This window comes from Pristis pectinata, chromosome 2 (genome assembly GCF_009764475.1).
Source record: "Pristis pectinata isolate sPriPec2 chromosome 2, sPriPec2.1.pri, whole genome shotgun sequence".
Lineage (NCBI taxonomy): Eukaryota > Metazoa > Chordata > Chondrichthyes > Rhinopristiformes > Pristidae > Pristis > Pristis pectinata.
The window spans coordinates 40,175,991-40,197,437 of NC_067406.1; the positions used below are offsets into that span (position 1 = coordinate 40,175,991).

Sequence of the window (21,447 nt, forward strand, 5' to 3'; positions counted from 1 at the left end):
GGGAAAACCCTTTCATCCCAGAAATTAGCCTAGTGGATCACTTGGCACTATTTGAAGAGCAAAGGAGCTCTGCTGGTGTCTGCTGACATTAATAAACAGATTAACTGTCCTTCATCATCTTTCCGATAAAACAGTTTTATAATTATTCACTTATTTTTAAGTCCTGGAAGTTACATGGGGAGTGCTTATGCTTAATTTGCCTTATAACATAACTCTTCATTCATTTATATCTCCACTAAAAGCTTTTCTCCCTTGTGTTTTCTCTCTTTAGGGCTTGTCATCTCAACATGGTAACAAAGACTCTGAGTAAATCTGGTAATAATAAATCTATTGACTGCATAATACATCTGCATTTCATGTTAATGCACAAGATAACAATAACAAGATCCATGATTGTCTCTTATTCCCAAGAAACAATAAAAAAAACATTGGCACAGAATTATCTCAGACCTGGCTTCACGTTCCCTTGGTAAATCAGCACCTTTGTTTCTTTATCCTTTGGTAGATCAATCATGGTATTGCTCATAATGGGTCAAAGGTTTTCTTTGCACATAATGCAAAGAGCACGATGCAGCCATAGGATCAGCAGAAATAACAGACAATGTTTTAGTTTGCTTTGTGTAAAAACTGGTCTTGTACATCCAGGATACTGAAGTTTATTTGGGAACCTAGCCATTCATTTCCATCACGGGAGCTGACCATTTGTAAGGAAAGTATGTTATAATGTATTTTGAAAATTTTGTAATTTGTAATAGCCATTTTCCTGCTTACAAAGGTATCAGATCTCATCACATGAATACCATCTATTTTAATTCATGTAAATTCTGTGGGGTGGGAATGCTAAAGATTATTTTCACTATGAGAAAAGCAATTCCCACATTGGCCCATTATTTGAGATATTGATCTTTCACGCTCACTCCTTGTGCTCACTCCTTGCCTTGTGCTTTTATATAATATCGAGAGCTAGCTTTTCAACCACTTAAAACTTAAAATAGCATAGCCATGAAAAACTGTAAAAGTTCTGAATTAAGCAATGATATATTATGGTCCTTAATATCTTTGGTCTGTTTTGTTGTCCTACTTTAAAGTTAATTTAGGTTTATCATTCGAATAAAGTTGAACAAAGTTAAATGATAGAAGCAACTAAATTTCATGTTCTTTACGTATAAAATTTGGATTTGATGAACCAAGTAATTAAGTTGTATCTTTCTACATAATAACGTAAAGAAATAATACCTTAGAAAATAAAGATTAAAAAATATAATCCAGGTTTCCTTTTATACCATTTGTTTATAAGGCACTCCCTGGTGTACAAACCAAGAAGAGACAAAGTCCAATTTTACACCTGTGTTAAGTTATCTGATTTCACTGTAAAACATATTGCAATTAACTTGACTATCCCTAATCAGGTAGGATTGCTCCAGTGACCTTGCTAAAGCGTGTTTGGATGTTCTTGTGAATGTTTACATATGGAGCCTTATTGTTAACTTGCAGTGCTCAAGATAGAAATGAAATCCAAGGGTAGATAAAGTATACAGTAAAATTAACATAAATTCCTCTGCCTATAAAGACTTGATTAAACGTTTCAGGATTATTTGCTTTCATGTCCACCTAAAGGATTTATAAAAGGATTGACATTAAAATAATGTGAAAGTTTAAAACAAAATAAAGCTCCAAGAGAAATGTGGGCTAAAATACCATTGGTTCATACATAAAGGTTATTTGCCCAAATGGTGAGGAAAACGTTCATGAACCCATGAACGCTACTTTGTTATTCCTTTTTTTGCACTATTTATTTATCTTATAATTTATAGTAATTTTTGTGTCTTGCACTGTACTGCTGCCATAAAACAATAAATTTCACGACGTATGTCGGTGATAATAAACCTGATTCTGATTTGGAACTATATCTGTATTGGTAAATGTTGTGTAGCTTAGGTGCACTGGGAGTGAAATCAGATCTCACTGAAGTTCTGCCCCCACTTTCCAAAACCAGCAATCCGTCTCAACACCTGGACCCCAACCCAATTCAGTCCTAATCCATTTTCTAGACCGCTGTGCTGGAAATTTGCTCATTTTGGACAATCAGCAAGAGGCTTGGCTGACAAAGAGGTAAAAGCAAAGGATTTATAAAAGGATTGAAATTAAAATAATGTCAGCAATTTAAGGACACTTTGCTGGAAAGTTTTGACCAAACTTAGTAGGTCAAATGCAGGACAGAATCTACTTTGTTTAATTCAACCAAAAACCACCGTCTGCTATGGGGATGCGCAATGTATTTGTTTGTATTATTACATAAAGATACATTACAGCAGTGAATCTGATCACATGCTCGGCCATATATTTATGATGCAGGGTCTCAACCCGAAACATCGGCTTATCCTTTTGCCTCCACAGCTGCTGCCTGACATGCTGAGTTCCTCCAGTAGCTTGTTTTTTGCTCCAGATTCCAGCATCTGCGGTCTCTTATGTCTCTATGTATGCTTAGTGTTTCCTAAATACGCACTAGGAACAAAGGAGGAAATCCATGTGAGGGAGATGCGCAAGACTGACAGATGGTTCAAATTATGAGGGAGTAATCCTCATACTAATATATAGAAAATAGAGAAGCAGGGTATTTTTTAAATGATGAGAGATTGAAATGTGTTCCTGTTCAGAGGGACTGGGAGTCCTTGTATACAAATCACTGAAGGTGAGCATGCAGGTACAGCTTGCAATTAGAAAGAAAACTAGCACGTTGGCTTGTTTTGCAAGAGTATTTGAGCACGAGAGTAAAAATCTCTTACTGTAATTATATAGAGACCTGGTGAGAGTGTACCTGGAATATTCCGAACCAGTCTTGTCCCCAATCCAATGAAGGAATCTGATAGAGGGAGTGCAACAAAGATGTATATCTGTGATGAGAGGATTGTCCTATGAGGAGACATTAAACATAGTCCCTCCAATACTCTCTAGATTTATAGAAGAATGAGAGGTGTCTTCATTAAAGCATTCAAAATTCTTCCAAGGCTTGACATAGTGGTTGCAGGGATGAAGTCTGCCCTGGCTGGAGTGTCTAGATATGGAGCCATCTGTTCAGGAGAGAGATGAGAAGATCCAAACACTGTAGATGTTGTAAATCTGAAAGAAAGGAAAAAGTGCTGGAAACACTCAGCTTTTTGCTTTCACATTTTTTGCTTTTACATCAGAGATGAGAAGAAATTTCTTTGCCAAAAGGTGGTGAATCTTTGGAATTCTTTGCCCAAGTGTGTTGTGGAGGAAAGTGGTGCTGATATTAAAGGTCAGCCATGATTTTCTAGAATGGTGGAGCAGGCATGAAGGGCTTAACTGCCTAATCCTGCTTACAGTTTTTATCTTCTTGGATGATCCTTTTGTTTTAGATATTGCTCAATTCATAAACACTCCAAATGTAAGATGCTCAACACACTATTTGAATTTTGTAACACATATTGAACCGCATCTGGCATGTGTCCATTATGCATTTTTTGTGCTTTCCATCTGTCTAATATTATCTAAATTCAATGTGTTTTAAGCTGTACAGTAATCTGCTGCTCCTTCTTGTAGTATATTGTTTATTATACATTAGATAATATTTGCTTTTCACTTCCCTCGCACCAGTAGCTCCCAAGAATCTCCCAGCCTTTTGCTCTGACTGGATTGTTGTCAACAATACAACTTGTTTCCTAGTTACAGTGCAATAAAAGCATTTATCACCACTTCACATGATTGCATTTCCAATCAGGTAGGACTTAACCTTCCAAAAAGTTTTTATTTAATTTTTAAAAGTATGGATGCAAGTTGTCTGATATAAATAACTTACTAAATATAAATGTCAACAATGAAAATTCCATTTTAATTGTCAATGTTTCAGTGTCTGGCTTCAGTGGGCGAGTCCAGCTGAAACATACACTTACAATGTCTTCAGGTCAAGGCTCAAAGGCAAAGGCGAAGAAGGCTGGTTTTGTCCCCAAGGCTGAAGGTTATGGGTCCAGCCAGGCCACACCAGGCAGCAGCGTGGGCAGTACAGCAGGACCTAGCCAGGCTATAGTGCCATATCAAGCACCACAATCCACACAGAAAAACACAATGCTTGTTCCAAAAGGTAATGTGAAAAATACTTCTGGAAATGAAATACATTTAATTTAGCACTTTGGGTTGTCAATGTGGTCTGTGTCGGTCCCCAGGCCTTAGAGCAGTAGATTGGAAGAATCCCCAGAGAAGTGACAAACTTCATGGCAGGAGTCAGAAAATCCACCGTGGAAATTCAGAACTGCCATATTTTGCCCATTCCAAAAGTAAGCAGGGTGCAAGATATAGGCTGAGCAGTAAAAATGTAGTATTTCACAGAAAAAAAAGGCTGATCATGGATTAAATTTTGAGGTTTCCTTTTTGAGATGAAAATAAGAGAATTTTAAGAATTAAACCAGATCCATCATAAGAAACAGAAAGTTGGAAAATGTGGAATTCTTGTTTATAAGCTTCCAGTGCAATTTCATAAGTTTCCTCAAAACCATTCATTACCTACTCTGAACTGAAAGGTGGTATCTCTATCCATGGTGATGTAGAATAGTAGTCTTAAAGAACTAGTGTTGTCAGGAATTTCTTGTTTTAAGGAAAGAATTTCCTGTTTAAAAAGTATATGATTCAATGCTACCAAAGTGGCAAGGCAAATGCGCTCAACCATTAATATTTTTTGGAATGCTTTATTTTTCTTTTCCACTCTGCAGCTGTTACCTGCTGAGGTGCATAGTGCTGACTCTTAAATGTTCCTTTTATCTCAGTGCCGCCCCACCAAATTAGTTTCAGCTCCTGATATGGCCAGGGGCAGCCTCCCTAAAATAAAGCTTCCAGTCAAGCTGTTGCAGCAGTAAGAGCAAAGCAGAGGCCAGCTTTTCCATGTCATGAATTGCTGACTTCAACAAACCATTCGCAGACATTATCATTTAGCATTCATTTTCTTTAAGCTTAGGTTTTTTATATCCAATCCCATTCTTAGTAGTTGGTCTGTTAAATATAACTACGTGTTTCCAGATCTGGAGGACTTCTGCTGCTGCCTGTTATCACACAAGGCTGCCTGTTATCACACAAGGCCCACAATTAATCCATGACTGGTGTTAAATGAAAAGACCATGTTCAGGATAATGGCAAATCCCCTTCAACTGCAATTTATTCATGATCATCGTATATAAGCTGACGTAGGATTCTAAGCTTTATAAATAAGAGTATTGAACACAGGTGCAGCACAGTGGTTAAATTACTTGTAGCCAAAAGCACTATCAATCCAGGGACATGAGTTCAAACCTATCACGACAGCAGTGGAAAGCTAATAATCTGTAATTTAAAAAGCTTACTCATCAGAAGTAATAACCATAAAGATACTGGATTGTCAAGAAGGCCACTCTAGTCCATTAATCAGAGCAGGAAATCGGCTGTTTCTACCTGGCCAGGCCTACATGTGACTCCAGTCCCACCTAAGTGATTAACACTTGAATGGCATAATAACTCACTCAGTTTAAGGGAAATTGGGAATGGGCAGTAGATTCTGGACTTACCAGCACTGTCCAGATGGTGGGGGTCCTTAATGATGGATGTCGCCTTCCTGAGACATCACCTCTTGTGGATGTCTTGATGGTGGGGAGGGCTGTACCATAATGGAACTGGCTGAGTCCACCATTCTCTGTAGCCTCTTGCGTTCCTGTGAATTGGAGTTCCCATACCAGGCCATGAGGCAACTAGTCAGAATGCTTTCCACTGTACATCTGCAGAAGTTTGTCATGCCGAATCTCCTTAAACTTATAAGAAAGTGGAGATATTGGCATGCCTTTTTCATGATCACATTTATGTGCTGGGCCCAGGATAGATCCTCCGAGACATTGACACCCAGGAACTTGAAGCTGCTCACCTTTTCCACCACAGACCCCTTCAATGAGGACTGGTGCTAGTTTGCCTGACTTCTCCTTCCTAAAGTCCACAGTTAGTTCCTTGGTTTTGCTGATGTTGAGTGCAAGGTTGTTGCTATGACACCACTCAACCAGCTGACCAATATTCATCTCCAGTATGATTTTCATCCTTGATGGTAGGAAAATAAAATTCTGAAATACTCACAGAACAACCATATTTTACTAACACTGTTCACTCTGAAGCCGTGCTATTTAATGAGCCAACATTCAAACTGTGTTCTTGTCTGTGCTACTGTACAACACTCTGCAGCCGCACTGCTTTCCCCACACTGTTGCTCTTCGAGCCGACATTCTAGTTGATGGTTTAGTAAATCAAATTTAATTTGAAGGGATATGTAGAAAAGGTAAGGAATGCTGTTAGCAATGATGCTTTGGAATAAAAACAGAAACAGAAGGTCAGGCAGCATCTCTGGAGAGAGAAACAGAGCTAATGTTTCATGCCAAAGACCTTTCCTTCAATGAAACTGGAAAAGTGACAAAACAAGTTAGATTTAGATTGCAGATAAGGTCGGGGAGGTGAGGGGAGCATATACTGGAATATCTCTGTAGATTGAGGCCAAGATTACCCAAGAGGTGCCAATGTATAAGGAGGTGTCTGGTTAATAAATGAGAGCTTCTAGAAAGAGAAGACTATCGAAGGGACATGTAAAAATGGTAGTTACGAGTCAGAGCTGTTGCTAAAACAGCGGTTGGAGCAAGATACATAGAAATAAGTTTGGTGGGGCAGACCCATTATTTTAGCCTGTTCTTACCCCACCTAATTTATTTCTTCCTACTTTGACTCCATCCTTTCTCTCCTGCTCCAGTTCCTTCCTACTTACATCCATGATATATCTGATACTCTCTGCCACTTTGACAAGTTCCACTTTCCTGGTGCCAATCTGCTCATCTTCACCATCAACCTACAATCTCTCTACAGCTCATTCCTACAACAGGATGGTCTGAGGGACCTCTGCTTCTTCATTGAACAGAGTCCCAACCAGTTCCCTCCACTAACACACTTGTTTGACGAACTGAACTTTTCACATTGAACAACTTCTCCTTCAGCTCCATTCACTTTCTCCAGACTAAAGGTATAACTACGGGAACTGACATAGGTCCAAGCTACCCTTCCCTCTTTATGAAATACACGGAACAATCCCTGTTTCTGTCCTACACAGGTCTTCTCCCTCAACTACTTTTCTGGTACATTGATGACTGTATTGGTGCTGTTTCCTGCATTCATACAGAACTCAACAATGTTATTACTTTTGCTGTCAATGTCCACCCTATTCTCACATTCACATGGGCCATCTCCGATTCCTCCTTTCCCTTTCTGGATTTCTCTTCCTCCATCTCAGGGAACTGGAAGGGATGGACTGTCAACCAATATCCATTAAAAGTCCACAGACTCCCACAGATAACTTAACTTGACTTCCTCCCACCTTGCTACCTGTAAGGATTCCATTCCATTTTTGTACTTCCTCTGTTCCTTTCCTATCTGCTCTGATGATGAGGCTTTCCACACAGTTGCTTCTCAGATGTTGACAGAGCCATTGACTATATCTCATTATTTCCCACATCTGTGCTATTACCCCCTCTCCTCCAGGACATAGCAAGGATAGGATTCCCCTGGTCCTCATCTTCTACCTTATCAGCCTCTACATTCAACAGAACACCCTTTGCAATTTCCACCACACTCAATGACATTCCACCACCAGACGCCTTCCCATCCCCTCGCCTCCCAGCATTCTGAAGAGACTGTTCCCTTCTTGACTCTCTGGTCCACTCTTCCATCTCCACCAAACACTCCCTTTCTCACGGCACTTTCCCACGCAACTGCAAACAACTATTCCAGGTGAAGCAGCAATTCACGTTCACTTCCTGCGATTTAGAGTACCGCATTTGGTGCACACGATATGATCACCCTCCTCTACATTGGAGAAACCAAATATAGATTGGGTGTCTGCTTTGCACCTACATTTAGTCTGCTGTAGGGACTCTGCTTCCAGTTACTTGTCACTTTAGTTCTCTGTCCATCGCTTCCTGTGGCCTCCTGCACTGTTTCAACAATGCTCAAAGTAAGCTTGACGGACAACAGTGCACTTTTTGTCTGGGTCATCAGGACTCAATACTACTTGCTTTTCCTGTTTGTATCAGAACTGACTGGTTATCCTGTAAAGTTATCCATTTGTATTATCAACTCAGTTTGTTTTTCTCTCCATAGACACAACCTGATCAGCTGGGCATTCTCCAACCTGCATTTCACATTTTTATATGTCTCTTTGTTAGTCTTCTCTCTCTAACTGCTTTTATTCACCTATTCACCCCTCCCTCATACTCTCTGCAACCTAAAATTAACCCGTTTTCTCACTTCCCCAACCCAATGTGAGATCTTGCAAAAGGTCTGAAACTGAAATAGCTCAGTGTTACAAAATACATTACATATGATGCAAATCTGAAATGGAAATAATTGATGACCTTTTGACCTGAAACATTAATTCTGTTCCTCTTTACTTAAATGTTGCCTACCCTGCAGTTTCCTAACGTGCGGTCGAGCACCTTTTCTCTGTCCGCTGCAACAGCCAGGACCTCCAGTGGCCACCCACTTCAATTCCACATCCCACTCCCATACTGACACATCTGTCCATGGCCTCCTCTACTGCCACGTTGAGGCCAGCGCAGGTTGGAGGAGCAACACCTCATATTCCGCCTTGGGAGTCTCCAACCTGATGGCCTCGACATCGATTTCTCTAACTTACGGTAACTCCACCCCTTCTCTTTCTGCCCCACCCCCCCACCCACTCCTTTGTCTTCCCTTATTCCTATGGCTCCCTTCCCCCGCCTTGATGACCTGCCCATCTCCTCTCCTCCCCTCCTCCATCCTTTATTCCATGGTCCACTGCTCTCTCCTACCGGATTCCTTCTTCTTCAGCCCTTTGCCTCTTCTACCTATCACCTCTCAGCTTATTACATCTTCCACCCCCCCCCCACCCACCTACCTTCCCCCTCTCACCTGGACTCACCTATCACCTGAACTCACCTATACCCTGCCTGTGTGTGCTCCTACCCCCTCCCCCCACCTTCTTATTCTGGCTTCTGCCCTCTTCCCCTTTCCAGTCCAGATGAATGGTCTCAGCCCGAATCATCGACTGTTTATTTCTGTGGATGGATGCTGCCCGACCTGCTGCGTTCCTCTAGCACTTTTTGTGTATTGATGCAGTTTCCAGCACTTTCTGCTTTTATTTCAGACTTCCTGCATTGAAATTCCTTCTGATTTTTACTCCTTTTGGGAAACAGATTTGGCCAGAGTGACTAAAATGCTCCCTTCTATGCTGTAATATTCCATGGCAGTGAAATTTAACATCATAGAGCATAAAACAGTTTGGTTATTATACAATCTGCCCAGTTATCATTGTACTAGCATTAAGGATTTTGGAATTGTTTTAAAATAAAAGATTGGAAACCTATTGGAAATGCCTTTTGCAACTTTTAGTTAGTTCCCCAAAGCGAAAGTGAATTACTGAAGACTGAGGAAGTGAAATTTGAAATACACATTGCCCGGCTGAACATCCGCAATGACTTTCTCTTCTAATCTCCACTGCTACACCTCCATCCACACCAGCCAGGCACCCGACCACTGGGGGATATTGTCAGACAATAAGTGAGCAGACTGAGGCAAGTTTCATAGCCTCCTTGCATTCTTCAGTTTCTTAGAAAATTATTTGCACCAATTTTTTTAGGAATGACAAATTTACAAGTGCAAAATTGCTTTTAAAATCTTTATGCTGCCTATGGACTACTAAAAATTAATTTGATTTTAAAACTATAGTTGCCTTACCACACAATGCACTAATGTTTCTAAACCCAATCTTCCCTTTTCTTACAATTATGATTTGTGCATGAAAAATTTTTGACTCTTCACCTTTGTTTCTCAATGACAAAAAAAATTAACAATAGCAAATTAAGAATAGATAGAACCAAAATATGTCTATCTAATTATGTGATTGTATTTAAAGGATACACAGTGAAACCTATAGTTCCAGCCAAAAAGGCAGAGCTTATCTCTGTTGCAAAAGCGATGCATAGAGATGAATTTGGGATTCGGGTAAAGGAACTATTTGATCCAGAGAGGGAAGCAGCGTTGGATGCACTTCAAACAGGTGATTTTAATCATAGTGATCACTGAGCCAATTCAAGTGTATTAAGTGCATCAAGTACAGACCCGGATTTTGTAGTCGACTCTAAAGCTATCAGTTTTTTTTTATCATCACTGTACTGAGAAACAACAGCAATATTTATAGTTAATGTAGAAATCCCCTCTTCACAAGCTGCACTTTTTGCAATGGAATCTGGTTGAATCAGCTAAATAGATTTAAACTTAAGATATTTAGAAATAATACCCTGTAAGTGATTGCTTTGTTGTATAAATTAGTTCTTATACTAAAGCATAATTATTAATTAGCAAGCTCTGTCCTTTTTTAAAAAAGCTTTTTAATGCATGTGCATTATAATTTTCTCAAGTAAATATTTCAAAATGTAATGTACTTAAGAGAATGAGCTTTCACACTCTTTCATGCCTGCCATTTGTTTGAATGTATTACTATTGAAAAGCAGATTTTTAATGATAGCTAATCACAAAGGAAACTATATCTTTAAGGTTAATTGCACACAGCCAATGAATGTGTCACAAAATCTTAAATTTTGTATTTAATTATCTAGTTAGATCTAATAATCATAATATTTCCTGTGTTTTTAAGTAACTTTCCTCCCCGTTTAGAAGGCAAAGAACTAAATTTTTCTCACCAATTTTGGAATGTCCAAAACCCTTACTGTGGCTGATTGAGTAAGACTGCAGAGTTCTGTCTCCTTGCAGGTCTAGGCTTGATCTCAAATGGCCGAGGTAGCCACCTGTTCCCTCTATTAGTTGTAAATGCTCTATGTTGATTTGAACACTCCACTTGACAACACAGGCCTCTGCTTTTACACTAATAGCATTGATGCTTAAGGCCAGAAAGGGGCAAAGGTTTCTTGCGCTACATTTAGAAAACTATAAATTATAAACTGAATAAAGATGCCCAAAATTGTATTACAAGTACCACACAAAGTAAACCTGCTCCTCGATGCAAGGATGCAAAATCACACTGGTGCAATAAATTTCTGTTCTATGTCTGGGATTAAGGCATAGGCCATAAACTTTAGTTACCGAGAGAGAACAATTTTAGTTTGGTATTTTCATAAGTACTAATATGTAACTTCTGACATGACGGACAGGGTGGTTTTCTTTTAATATGTATTAAGGCAAGGTATTTTGGGCATAAGTATCTGTTTTTATATTTTTATTTTCATTTAGTTATTATAGAACATTTGGTATACATCAATGTTTCTTTAAGGTATTTTCACAATGTACATTATAATTAACCAGTACTTAGTTCAACTATCACATCGGTAAACACTACACTGACGATTGTGTTGCTTTGAAAGGGATTTATATTGGATGGCGATATCCTGATTACAAATGGGATTGCATTCGTGTTGGAGTAAAATCAAAGTGCTTTTGTGGCCACCTCCTTGCTGAACATGAACGTTTTACTGGTATGGAACAGCACTTAAATTGATTATATTTGCTGGAAAAATGTGGCAGCATCAACTTGCTAAATTCTGCTTTTTCTACTTTACTGATCAACTTATGATCATCACATTTCTCAGCATAACAGCTGCCAAGGAATTAAGATATGTTAATTATAGTGTTACGATTTGCACTACATTTTAATGACTATTTTGGTTTATTTGAACATGAGGCAGGGAAGGAAATTATCATTCACTAGCTGATGCATAGGGTGCAGAAGACTTAGAATAATCAAACATGGAGAAGTTCTGGAGACAAAGACCATAAGTTGAACAAAAAATTCTTCTTTTGTTGTTGCTTAGGTCCTTGTGATTACGAAACTTGTTAGCAGTAATCATAATTAAATGTTACTCCAAGCATAAGTTTTTCTGTCTCATTTACTGAAATATTCAAGCAATAAGTTCTGTAGAGATTCAACTTCGGACTAAGAATGTCCCTGCCTAACATTTAGACTACTAAATCTTGAGACATTGAGTTCAGTTATGGTCAATAACTAAAAATACAGACCAGAGATTTATATCAGAATTTTTTTTTTGTCCTATTGGGTTCAAAAATAAATGCTGCAGTTTATTTGAAACCTAATTAAACTAAACAAAAACTTTTTTAAAAAAGGGTTAATTTTTGTAATAAGTTCTGCAGCAACTGTTCCAGTAATCTCTCAAAATCTTAAGTCATACTGGCCCATAAAATTGATTCTCATGGTCCCATTAATCCAAGATTTCACACTCATTGAGTGAGTCCAGCTTGGTTCTCACTCAATAGGAGAATTATGTAGCAAGAGACAGCCAAACCAACTCTTAATGACCATGGCTGCAGAATCTGAACTGTCAGAAATGAGTCCACTTCTCTTGAGCAGCACTCTTGATTAAACAGCAGCAGAAACAAAGTCTTCACATTTCAATCTTTTAAGTCTTTTCCAAGTCTTTACCTGTCATGTGTTGCAGTGACCGGTGATTTTTGTTTCTTCACAATAGGTACCAGTGTTCGAGTGCCCTGTGCAGTCCCTGGCTGCCAGTGCAGGGCTTTTGCCTTCATTCCTTCCCGTCCTGAAGAGGTAGGTGAATTCTGGCTAAGAAAGCGAAGAAACTTCGACCCAAGCACATGGAGAGCCAAGTGCCGTTGTAAACATAACCACGAAGAACACAACGCCACTGGAAGTCATAAATGCAACATCAGTGGTATGTTAATGAATCTGAAAGCATCTTTACTCATGTTGATTTATATTCAGCATTAGTTCGGCACAACATCATGGGGCAAAGGGCCTGTTCCTGTGCTGTACTGTTCTATGTACTATGTTCTTTTCTTGATATAGCTTCCATCATCATTAGGAATACATGAAATTTCTATGAAGCACCCTGTGAACCAAGCAATGTTCCTTACTGGAAAAAGAAACAGAGACTGCAGATGCTGGAATCTGGAGCAACAAAACAAGGTGCTGGAGGAACTCAGCGGGTCGGGCAGCATCTGTGGGAGGAAAGAAATTGTCCATGTTTCGGGTCGAGACTCTGCGTCAGGACTGAGAGTGGAGGGGCGAAATGGCTGGTGTAGAGAGGAGAAGGGGAGTGGCAAGAAAGGAGTCCGAGGCGATCGGTGGACTGAGGAGGGGTGTGAGATGACAGGCAGGTAGTGCCGGGTAGGGGAGGTGAGCAGGGGTGGAGTTGGAAGACTGGCAGGTGAATGATAGATGGAGGCAGAGAGAGAGAGAGAGAGAGAGAGAGAGAGAGAGAGAGAGAGAGAGGAAAAAGAAAAAAACAACAGATGGAGCGAGGTGGAGGGGGAGGGGAGTGTGAGGATGGGAGGCAGCTGCTGGAGGGAGATCAGCAGGAACACAAAATGCTGGATTCAGATCAGTAGAGAAGGTGAGAATGGGAACCATTAGGGGAGAGGTGAACGACAGTTGGAACCAGATTGGGGGTGGAGGAGTGGGGGTGAAAACAACCTGTTTGTGAAGTGGGTGGACGGAGCCAGGAGGGAGAAGGCGACAAAGATGGGTGAAGGGGGCTGGGGGAGGGTGGGGAGGGGACATAAAAGGGGAGGACCGGAGGGTCAGAAGGAGAGGGAGAGGGGGAGAAAATGGAAAGTTGGTGGGTGGTTTACCTAAGATGGGAAAACTCAATATTCATGCCATTGGGTTGTGAACTACCCAGGCGGAATATAAGGTGCTGGAATATAAGATGTGTTCTTCCAACTCCTCCCCCGCTCACCTCCCCTACCCGGCACTACCTGCCTGTCATCTCACACCCCTCCTCAGTCCACCAATCACCTCAGAATCCTCTCTCACCACTCCCCTTCTCCTCTCTATACCGGCCATCCCACCCCTCCGCTCTCAGTCCTGATGCAGAGTTTTGACCCAAAATGTCGACAATTCCTTTCCTCCCACAGATGCTGCCCAACCCGCTGAGTTCGTCCAGCAGATTGTTTGTTGCTCTAGAAAAAGAAACATCTTAACTTGCTCATTTTCTTGATTAAGGGATTATATCAATGAAGCAATGATTGGTTTTCATAAATTTCTAAAGTTTTAAATATATCTACCCAGAGACAAAAACAGTTTGGCTGCATTGACTTGCGATAACAATAGAATCTTGATGTTAGCTTAACATAAGAACACAAGTAATGGGAGAAGTAGCCACCTGGCCATTCAAGCCTGCTCACCCATTCATTGAGAACATAGCTGACCTTCTACTTACGTGCCATTTACCAGCACTATCCCCATATCTCTTCATTCCATTAGTATCTAGAGCACTCAACATAAATGACCAAAACCTGACTAAAATATTTGCAATAATTATAATATAAGCTATCTTTATTAGTCACATGTACATCGAAACACACGGTGAAATGCATCTCTTGCGCTGAGTGTTCTGGGGGCAGCCCACAAATGTCGCCACTCTTCCGGCGCCAAAATAGCACGCCCACAACTTCCTAACCCATACGTCTTTGGAATGTGGGAGGAAACCGGAGCACCCGGAGGAAACCCATGCAGACAGGGAGAGAACGTACAAATTCCTCACAGACAGCAGCCAGAATTGAACCCGGGTTGCTGGCGCTGTAATAGCATTACGCTAACCACTACACTGAATGATTGAATGAAAAGACATTGGTGATTGGTAAATGGATGAAGGGGAGAGAAAAAAGAAAGACAGGGGAGTAAATAGATAAGTTACATGGAAGAATAATTTATCTAATTATCACACGGCAATACACTATTTTCTTCTCCTGTTTATAATTGTCTTCCTACTTAGCATGGTCTCATGCTATAGCAGTTATGCCAAAGTAAATCCGTGTGGTGAGCACAGTTTTTCAGTCTTTGTTTCCTCATTCACAAATTGTATGTTGTATAATGGACTATGGAACATCTTATTTTATTGTCCATTGCTTCCATAATTTGTAGATTATTAAAATCCAACATTGACTTCAAATGATCATAATTTATCTGCTCTCTCCTTTTACCCCTTTCAATCCTAATCATCTCCTGCATTTATCATGCTTTCTCAATAAAGCCAATGTTAAAATATTTACTGAAAAGCCAAAACTCTGGTTGTTGTAAATCTGAAATAAGAAGAGAAAATACTGGAAATGCTCAATATTGGTACTGGTATTGGTTTATTATTGTCACTCATACCGAGGTACAGTGAAAAGCTTGTCTTATAAACCAATCATACAGGTCAATCCATCACACAGTGTAGTTACATTGAGTCAGTACAGAGTGCATTGAGGTAGTACAGGTAAGAACAGTAACAGTACAGAGTAAAGTGTCACAGCTACAGAGAAAGTGCAGTGCAATAAGGTGCAAGGTCACAACAAGGTAGATTGTGAGGTCATAGTCCATCTCCTTGTATAAAGGAACCGTTCAATAGTCTTATCACAGTGGGGTTGAAGCTGTCCTTAAGTCTGGTGGTGCGTGCCCTCAGGCACCTGTATCTTCTACCTGATGGAAGAGGAGAGAAGAGAGAATGTCCTGGGTGGGTGGGGTCTTTGATAATGCTGGCTGCTTCAAAGACAACGAGAGGTAAGGACAGAGTCCAAGGAGGGGAGGCTGGTGTCCATGATGCACTGGGCTGTGTCCACAACTCTCTGCAGTTTCTTGCGGTCCTGGGTAGAGCAGTTGCCATACCAAGCCATGATACATCCAGATAGGATGCTTTCTATGGTGCATCGGTAAAAGTTGGTGAGAGTCAAAGGTGACAAACCAAATTTCTTTAGCCTCCTGAGGAAGTAGAGGCGCTGGTGAGCTTTCTTGGCCATGGCATCTACGTAACTTGACCAGGACAGGCTGTTGGTGATGTTTACTCCCAGGAACTTGAAGCTCTCAACCCTCTTGACCTCAGCACCATTGATGTAGACAGGTGCATGTACACCGCCCCCTTTCCTGAAGTCAATGACCAGCCCTTTTGTTCTGTTGACATTGAGGGAAAAGTTGTCATGACACCATTCCACTAAGCTCTCTATCTCCTTATCTCTATCTCTACCTACTATCTCAGTAGGCCAGGTAGCACCTGTGGAGGAAGAAACAGTTAACATTTCCCCTTGTCAAACTCAGTACCACTCCCCTGCAATCAGGTTGAAACTCTTTCCAGTGAGACTAGCAAATCTCCGCACAAGGAAAATGGCCTCAGCGCTGTGGAAATGCTATCCATTATTCAAACAATTTGAATATTTCAGTATAAAAACAATTGTTACATAAGTTTTGAAGTAAACTGCACTAATATTATTTTAATTTGTGTGTTCTTTAAACAGGTTGCACCTGTCCAAGTTTTGACTCAAATTTCCTCTGTGCTGCCTGTGACAAGCATTGGGAACAGCATCGTACATTCTTTGAAACAGAAAGAAATAGACAAGAAGTTGGACTCCCATATGGTAGGAAGATGGCATTAAAACCACTTGTATTTGTTTATATGTTCAGATATTACACAGTGCCAGTTTCAATTGATTCTAAGCTAGTCAACTCAAGATAACATGAAGTAACAATGAGGAATGACATGAATCAATACAAAAATCAAAAATAAAATCATAGTTCTTTGTAAAATATTAAAATATTATCCTCAGAAAAAAGATGCCAATGTGATAAAACTAAAGTTTTACCAAAGACGAGCCAGTTGGTGCGTTAATTTGCCATTAGGGGCAAATTGCCCCTAATGTGTCATGGTAGAATCTGTGTGGGGGGTGGGGTGGGGTGATGGGAATGTGAAAAGAATAAAAATGGGATTAGTGGTAAATGGGTGGTAGGCCCAGACTTGGTGGGGCAAACAGCCCATTTCCGTGAGGTATGACTCTATCGAAACCATGACTCTGCATGAATGACAACTGTTCACAATATCACAAGGCTTTATCTACTAGGGCATAAGTTAAGCATTAAGAACTAAGAAGTAAAGGCTGAAAATTTACAGCACTGAAGGAGGCCATTTGCTCCAATATGTCCATGCTAGTCAGGAGGTTAGATCTATTAGTTTAACAGTCATTTGCTAGGAAAGCCCATGAATTGAAATATATAAATTGGTTCAAGAGACAACTGAGTATTCTTTAGGAGGGAGGGAGAATAAGGATGTGAGAAGAGGTCAGAAGCCATGAAGAAAATGAGCTCTGTCTGTAGTTAAAGAGATGCAATTGTTTGGCCTGTTCATGCGTAGACTGCAAGGTGCTTTACAGGAGCATTATTAAATAAAAATTGACTTTGAGCCAGGTAGGGAGATAAAAGGGAAGATGACCAAAGGTTTGGCCAAACAGATAGGTTTTAAAGTGTGAGAAATAAAAGACTGCAGACGCTGGAATCTAGATGAAAAACACTATGATGCTGGAGGAACTCAGCAGGGCAGGCAGCATCCATGGAGAAAAGCAGACAGTCAATGCTACGGGTCAGGACCCTTCTTCAGGACTGGTTTTAAAGTGTGCTTTAAATACAGAAAGCGATGTAGAGAGGCAGAGAGAGTTATGGAGCAAATTCCAAAGTTTAAGGCCAAAGGCAGCTGAAGGCATGGCTGCCAATGGTGAAGCAATTAAATTCAAGGATGTTCAGAATTAGCATATGTTAGAGTGGGATGGGATTAGGATTGAGATATGGGTTTGCAAGAGATTACAGAAATGGGGAAGGAAAGACCACGGATGGATTTGGAAATATATAAGAGTATTCAAGAACATTCAGCCTGTGCACACCTGCCTTCTAATTATCTTTCCAGTTGGTTCCACTTTTCACCTCTCCTTATTTCAAGAAGTTTCTGAAAGTATCACTTTTCAACCATGCCTTTGCTTCCCTATTCTGTCTTCCTATTCCTCTCCTGTATTCACAGGCTTGATACAACATTCCTTTTGTCCTTATTATCAGTGGCTCTTCAATGTTTCCATGTTTGAAGAACACCTTACCAATGTGAATATACATTGCAAGAACATGAATTGAAACAGAAGCATAACATCATGAGAATATATATAGAATAGAATCCCAAACTCTATTGTAGTTTGGGAGTTGAGGTAATAATTCATCCAGTGATAGACATAGTTTCTATGGAGAACAAATTATGCTACAGAATGCTTATGTATTTTCTAACATGTAATCCTGTGTACATAAAGAAGAGGAATTTTGTCAAAACAAATGTTGTCTTTATACAGTACCATAGCACATTGTAATTTCAAATCCTGTACAGTTCCATACAATATTTTGTTTTTTGCTAAAATTAGTGAGAAATGCCTACGAGATTACTGTAGTCACATGACTACAGTAATCTTGTAGGCATTTAATTCCACAGTCCATGTAATTTTATAGCCTGTGCTGTCAACAGGAACCTTGCCCATAGACAGTGTAAGCAGAAAATTTGTGTATCAAAAGCCTCAATCTTTAAATGTGAGAATGAATAATCAAAAGTGCGGTGTCAAAAGATGCACAGGTTTCCAATTGAAACTTCCAGCAAGGAGGATTTATTATTGCCATTGAAGACTTCTAAGATTATTCCTGGTATGTTTGTGTATTTTAAAATAATTTATTCTTTTTATTACTAAAATGGCTTTAGGTGAAGCTTACTTGCCCTTTGCGGAGATGCCCAATTTACGAAATGCAGTACTATCAGGGAATGAGGAGGATGATTCAGCATACCAGAGCATTACTAGCGGCACTGGACCCTATTCGCGTCTTGGACCTTCTTCCAACTCTGCCAAACCTGCTTTACCATCAAACAAAAACACAGGGATTTTGAGCAGACTGTGATTAGTACCTACAGGTGTCACTGTCCGAATAAAAATTCACACGATCACATTTATCTTGTTTTGTCTACAATCCACGTTATCTATAATTTATGGGCGGTTAAAAACAACTGATTGCGTGAGCACAAAAGTATCTTAAAGCTGCTACCACGTTCAAAATAGGAAAAAGCAGCTGGTCGTTCCACTGAAAAATTTATAGTTGCAAGATATCAGGAAAGCATTCGGTCCCTATATGGAGTTGTGCTGGCAATTTCAGCTTGTCATTGAACGTAATGTTAGTTAAAAAATGACCTAAATGTAGCTGTTAGTAGCATAGCATTGACTTTCATAACTTATTTACAATTCAAATCCCTACTTATTTTTTTTGTAGACCAATTTACAGACAATTCCTCCAATCTGGCTTCTATTACAATGTGGCGTTGTAATGGGCATTTGTTACATCTGCAAATAGGGTAAAGCAGCAGTAGGGCCCTTCAATCAGTCAGAATAAACAGCCGCCCATGGGACAGGCAGTTGGAGAAAATGGAAATGCCATTCATTGGAATCTTCCTTTGAACTTGAAAATCTGAAATACCTTAAAGTCGGTTGTCTCAACGTAAAACTTTGTCGCAAGATAGCCTGTTGTTTCTTTGCTTTACAAATGCCAGTCTGTCACAGATGTTATTTTGGAAGGAAATATCAAAGAAAATAAATAACATTTCAATCATCATGATGGAACCAAAATAAAATGTGTGAAATTACATATAGGATTAAGGGACAGAGGTATGAGATAAAAGAACTAAAAATTATTTTAAAATGGAAGACTAAATGTCAGTGGATGACAGATGTTCTGATGTAGGGTCTTTGACCTGAAACATTAGCTCTGTTTCTCTTTCCACAGATGCTGCCTGACCTGCTGAATGTTTCCATCATTTTTTATTTTTATTTCAGATTTCCAGCATTTGCAGTATTTTTAATTTTTGACTTGTAGAAGGCATTGGAAGAAATCCCTCATGTGAGAGTGTTAGCTAAACTTGAAGTTCTTGGAATTGAAGACAAATTATTGACCTTCCTAGGAAATTGAGTGAGCAGCAGGAGGCAAAGTGTAGGAATAATGGGCAGACACTCATGGCAGAGTATAATTAGAGGAGTCCTGCAACAACCTGTGTTGACGTCCCAACTAACCAGAGTATTTATATGCAACTTAGATGATAGGTTAGAAAGCCATGAATCTAAATTTGCTGCAAAGAAATGTAGCTTTGTAATCAGTATAAAACACAAATTGAAAGTAATAGATGAAGTGAATTGGTGACACCATGACAAGTGGATTTTAATGTTGACAAATATGAGTTCCTACTTTAGACCTCAAACAAACAGATCAGAGTACATTCTAAATAACGAAAAAAGCAGTGAAGATTCAAAGTGACTTATTATTTCATTCATCCAGAAAGATACTAACACCCACTCATGTTATAGCTTTCACTATTTATTACGGACTCTTCTAGACATTGATTACTTTTTATGTTTAAAAAAGACATTTCTTGATCTCAATACTAAAGTAATCTTTCCTAGTTTGAGCATATGTCCTCTGTGCCAATCAGAGAAGTTTATTTAATTATTTTATCAATTTTCCTGCACACTCAACAATATATTCAGCTCACTCAGATTTCCTGTAGCTGACTACTATATGAGGAAAACTGGTTTACTCTTTACTTCTAACTTGGCAGAGGTTTTTCTAACATTTAACACACACGAGGTGAGAATATCCTATTCACCGCTGAACTACAAGTCACCAGGTGATCACCTAACTTTTCACTTATCTTTATGGAACATTGGATTCTTCAGGTGAATCCAATGTTCCATAAAGGTAAGTGAAAAGTTAGGTGATAGAGGTGGTAGTGCCAACTATTTTGTTTAGTGAGAAGAACACCAAGAGACTTTTTGCAATTGGCATCAGGTGAATACAGTTCTGATCAAAAAGGATTACCTCCCAAATGCTGAGATTCATCAAAAACCTTTTCTTGTGTAGCTAGCTTGACATCAATTTTTATTTTAGCACAAATAAATCTACTGAAATAGTTTCAAATCAAGCAACTCAGTAATTTACCTGACTTTCTTATATGAACACACTCTCTTGTGGGAAGTCCAGAATGGTTGGGTCACATTTGGCAAAGCTAAACTTAGCCCAGAACCATTTAATAACCCTGATCATGCTAACTTTGCTTTGTGGAGAGTAAGCTCCCATTAATTCAAAAGACAGTAGCCAATGTACAGGTTAAATTACTATCCAGATTTATGAATGGATTTAAATTACTTCTCAGCAGATATTCATTTGAGATGTGCCAGTGTTACTAATATCACCTTTTTTTTAAGATATCCTGTCATTGTAAAATATGGAAATGCAAGAATAATACAAAACAGTACAACACTTGACAGAAAGGACAGGAAGCAGTCTCCTTTTTCAACTATGAAATGCTCTGTAATTAAAATAAAATCAGAACAGCAAATGCACTTTCAGATTTTCTTCTTTTCTTGAAATAGAGCACATTCTTTGGATATATCAGATGATTTGCTTGGAACTCTGAATTTAAGTTGATAGAGGTGCAATTTTGGTCATAATGAGTAATCTGGGTGTTAATTGTCTGGTGTATCCAGTATGACTCCTTTCATTTGAAAAGGTAAGTGAAGCAAACTCTTATGTTTTTATTTCTT

General features: G+C 39.4%; 1 protein-coding gene across 1 annotated transcript; it reads left to right on the forward strand.

Annotated features, from left to right (window-relative positions):
* The first annotated feature begins 456 nt into the window (after positions 1–456).
* Positions 457–18,760, forward strand: LOC127580662 (protein FAM221B-like). Its single transcript, XM_052034341.1, has 8 exons — positions 457–469; positions 3,619–3,742; positions 3,872–4,102; positions 9,959–10,102; positions 11,424–11,534; positions 12,543–12,746; positions 16,306–16,425; positions 18,567–18,760. The coding sequence occupies exons 3-8, from the start codon at positions 3,916–3,918 to the stop codon at positions 18,758–18,760; spliced, it is 960 nt and encodes a 319-aa protein (XP_051890301.1). The 5' UTR covers positions 457–469; positions 3,619–3,742; positions 3,872–3,915.
* Positions 18,761–21,447: the final 2,687 nt, after the last annotated feature.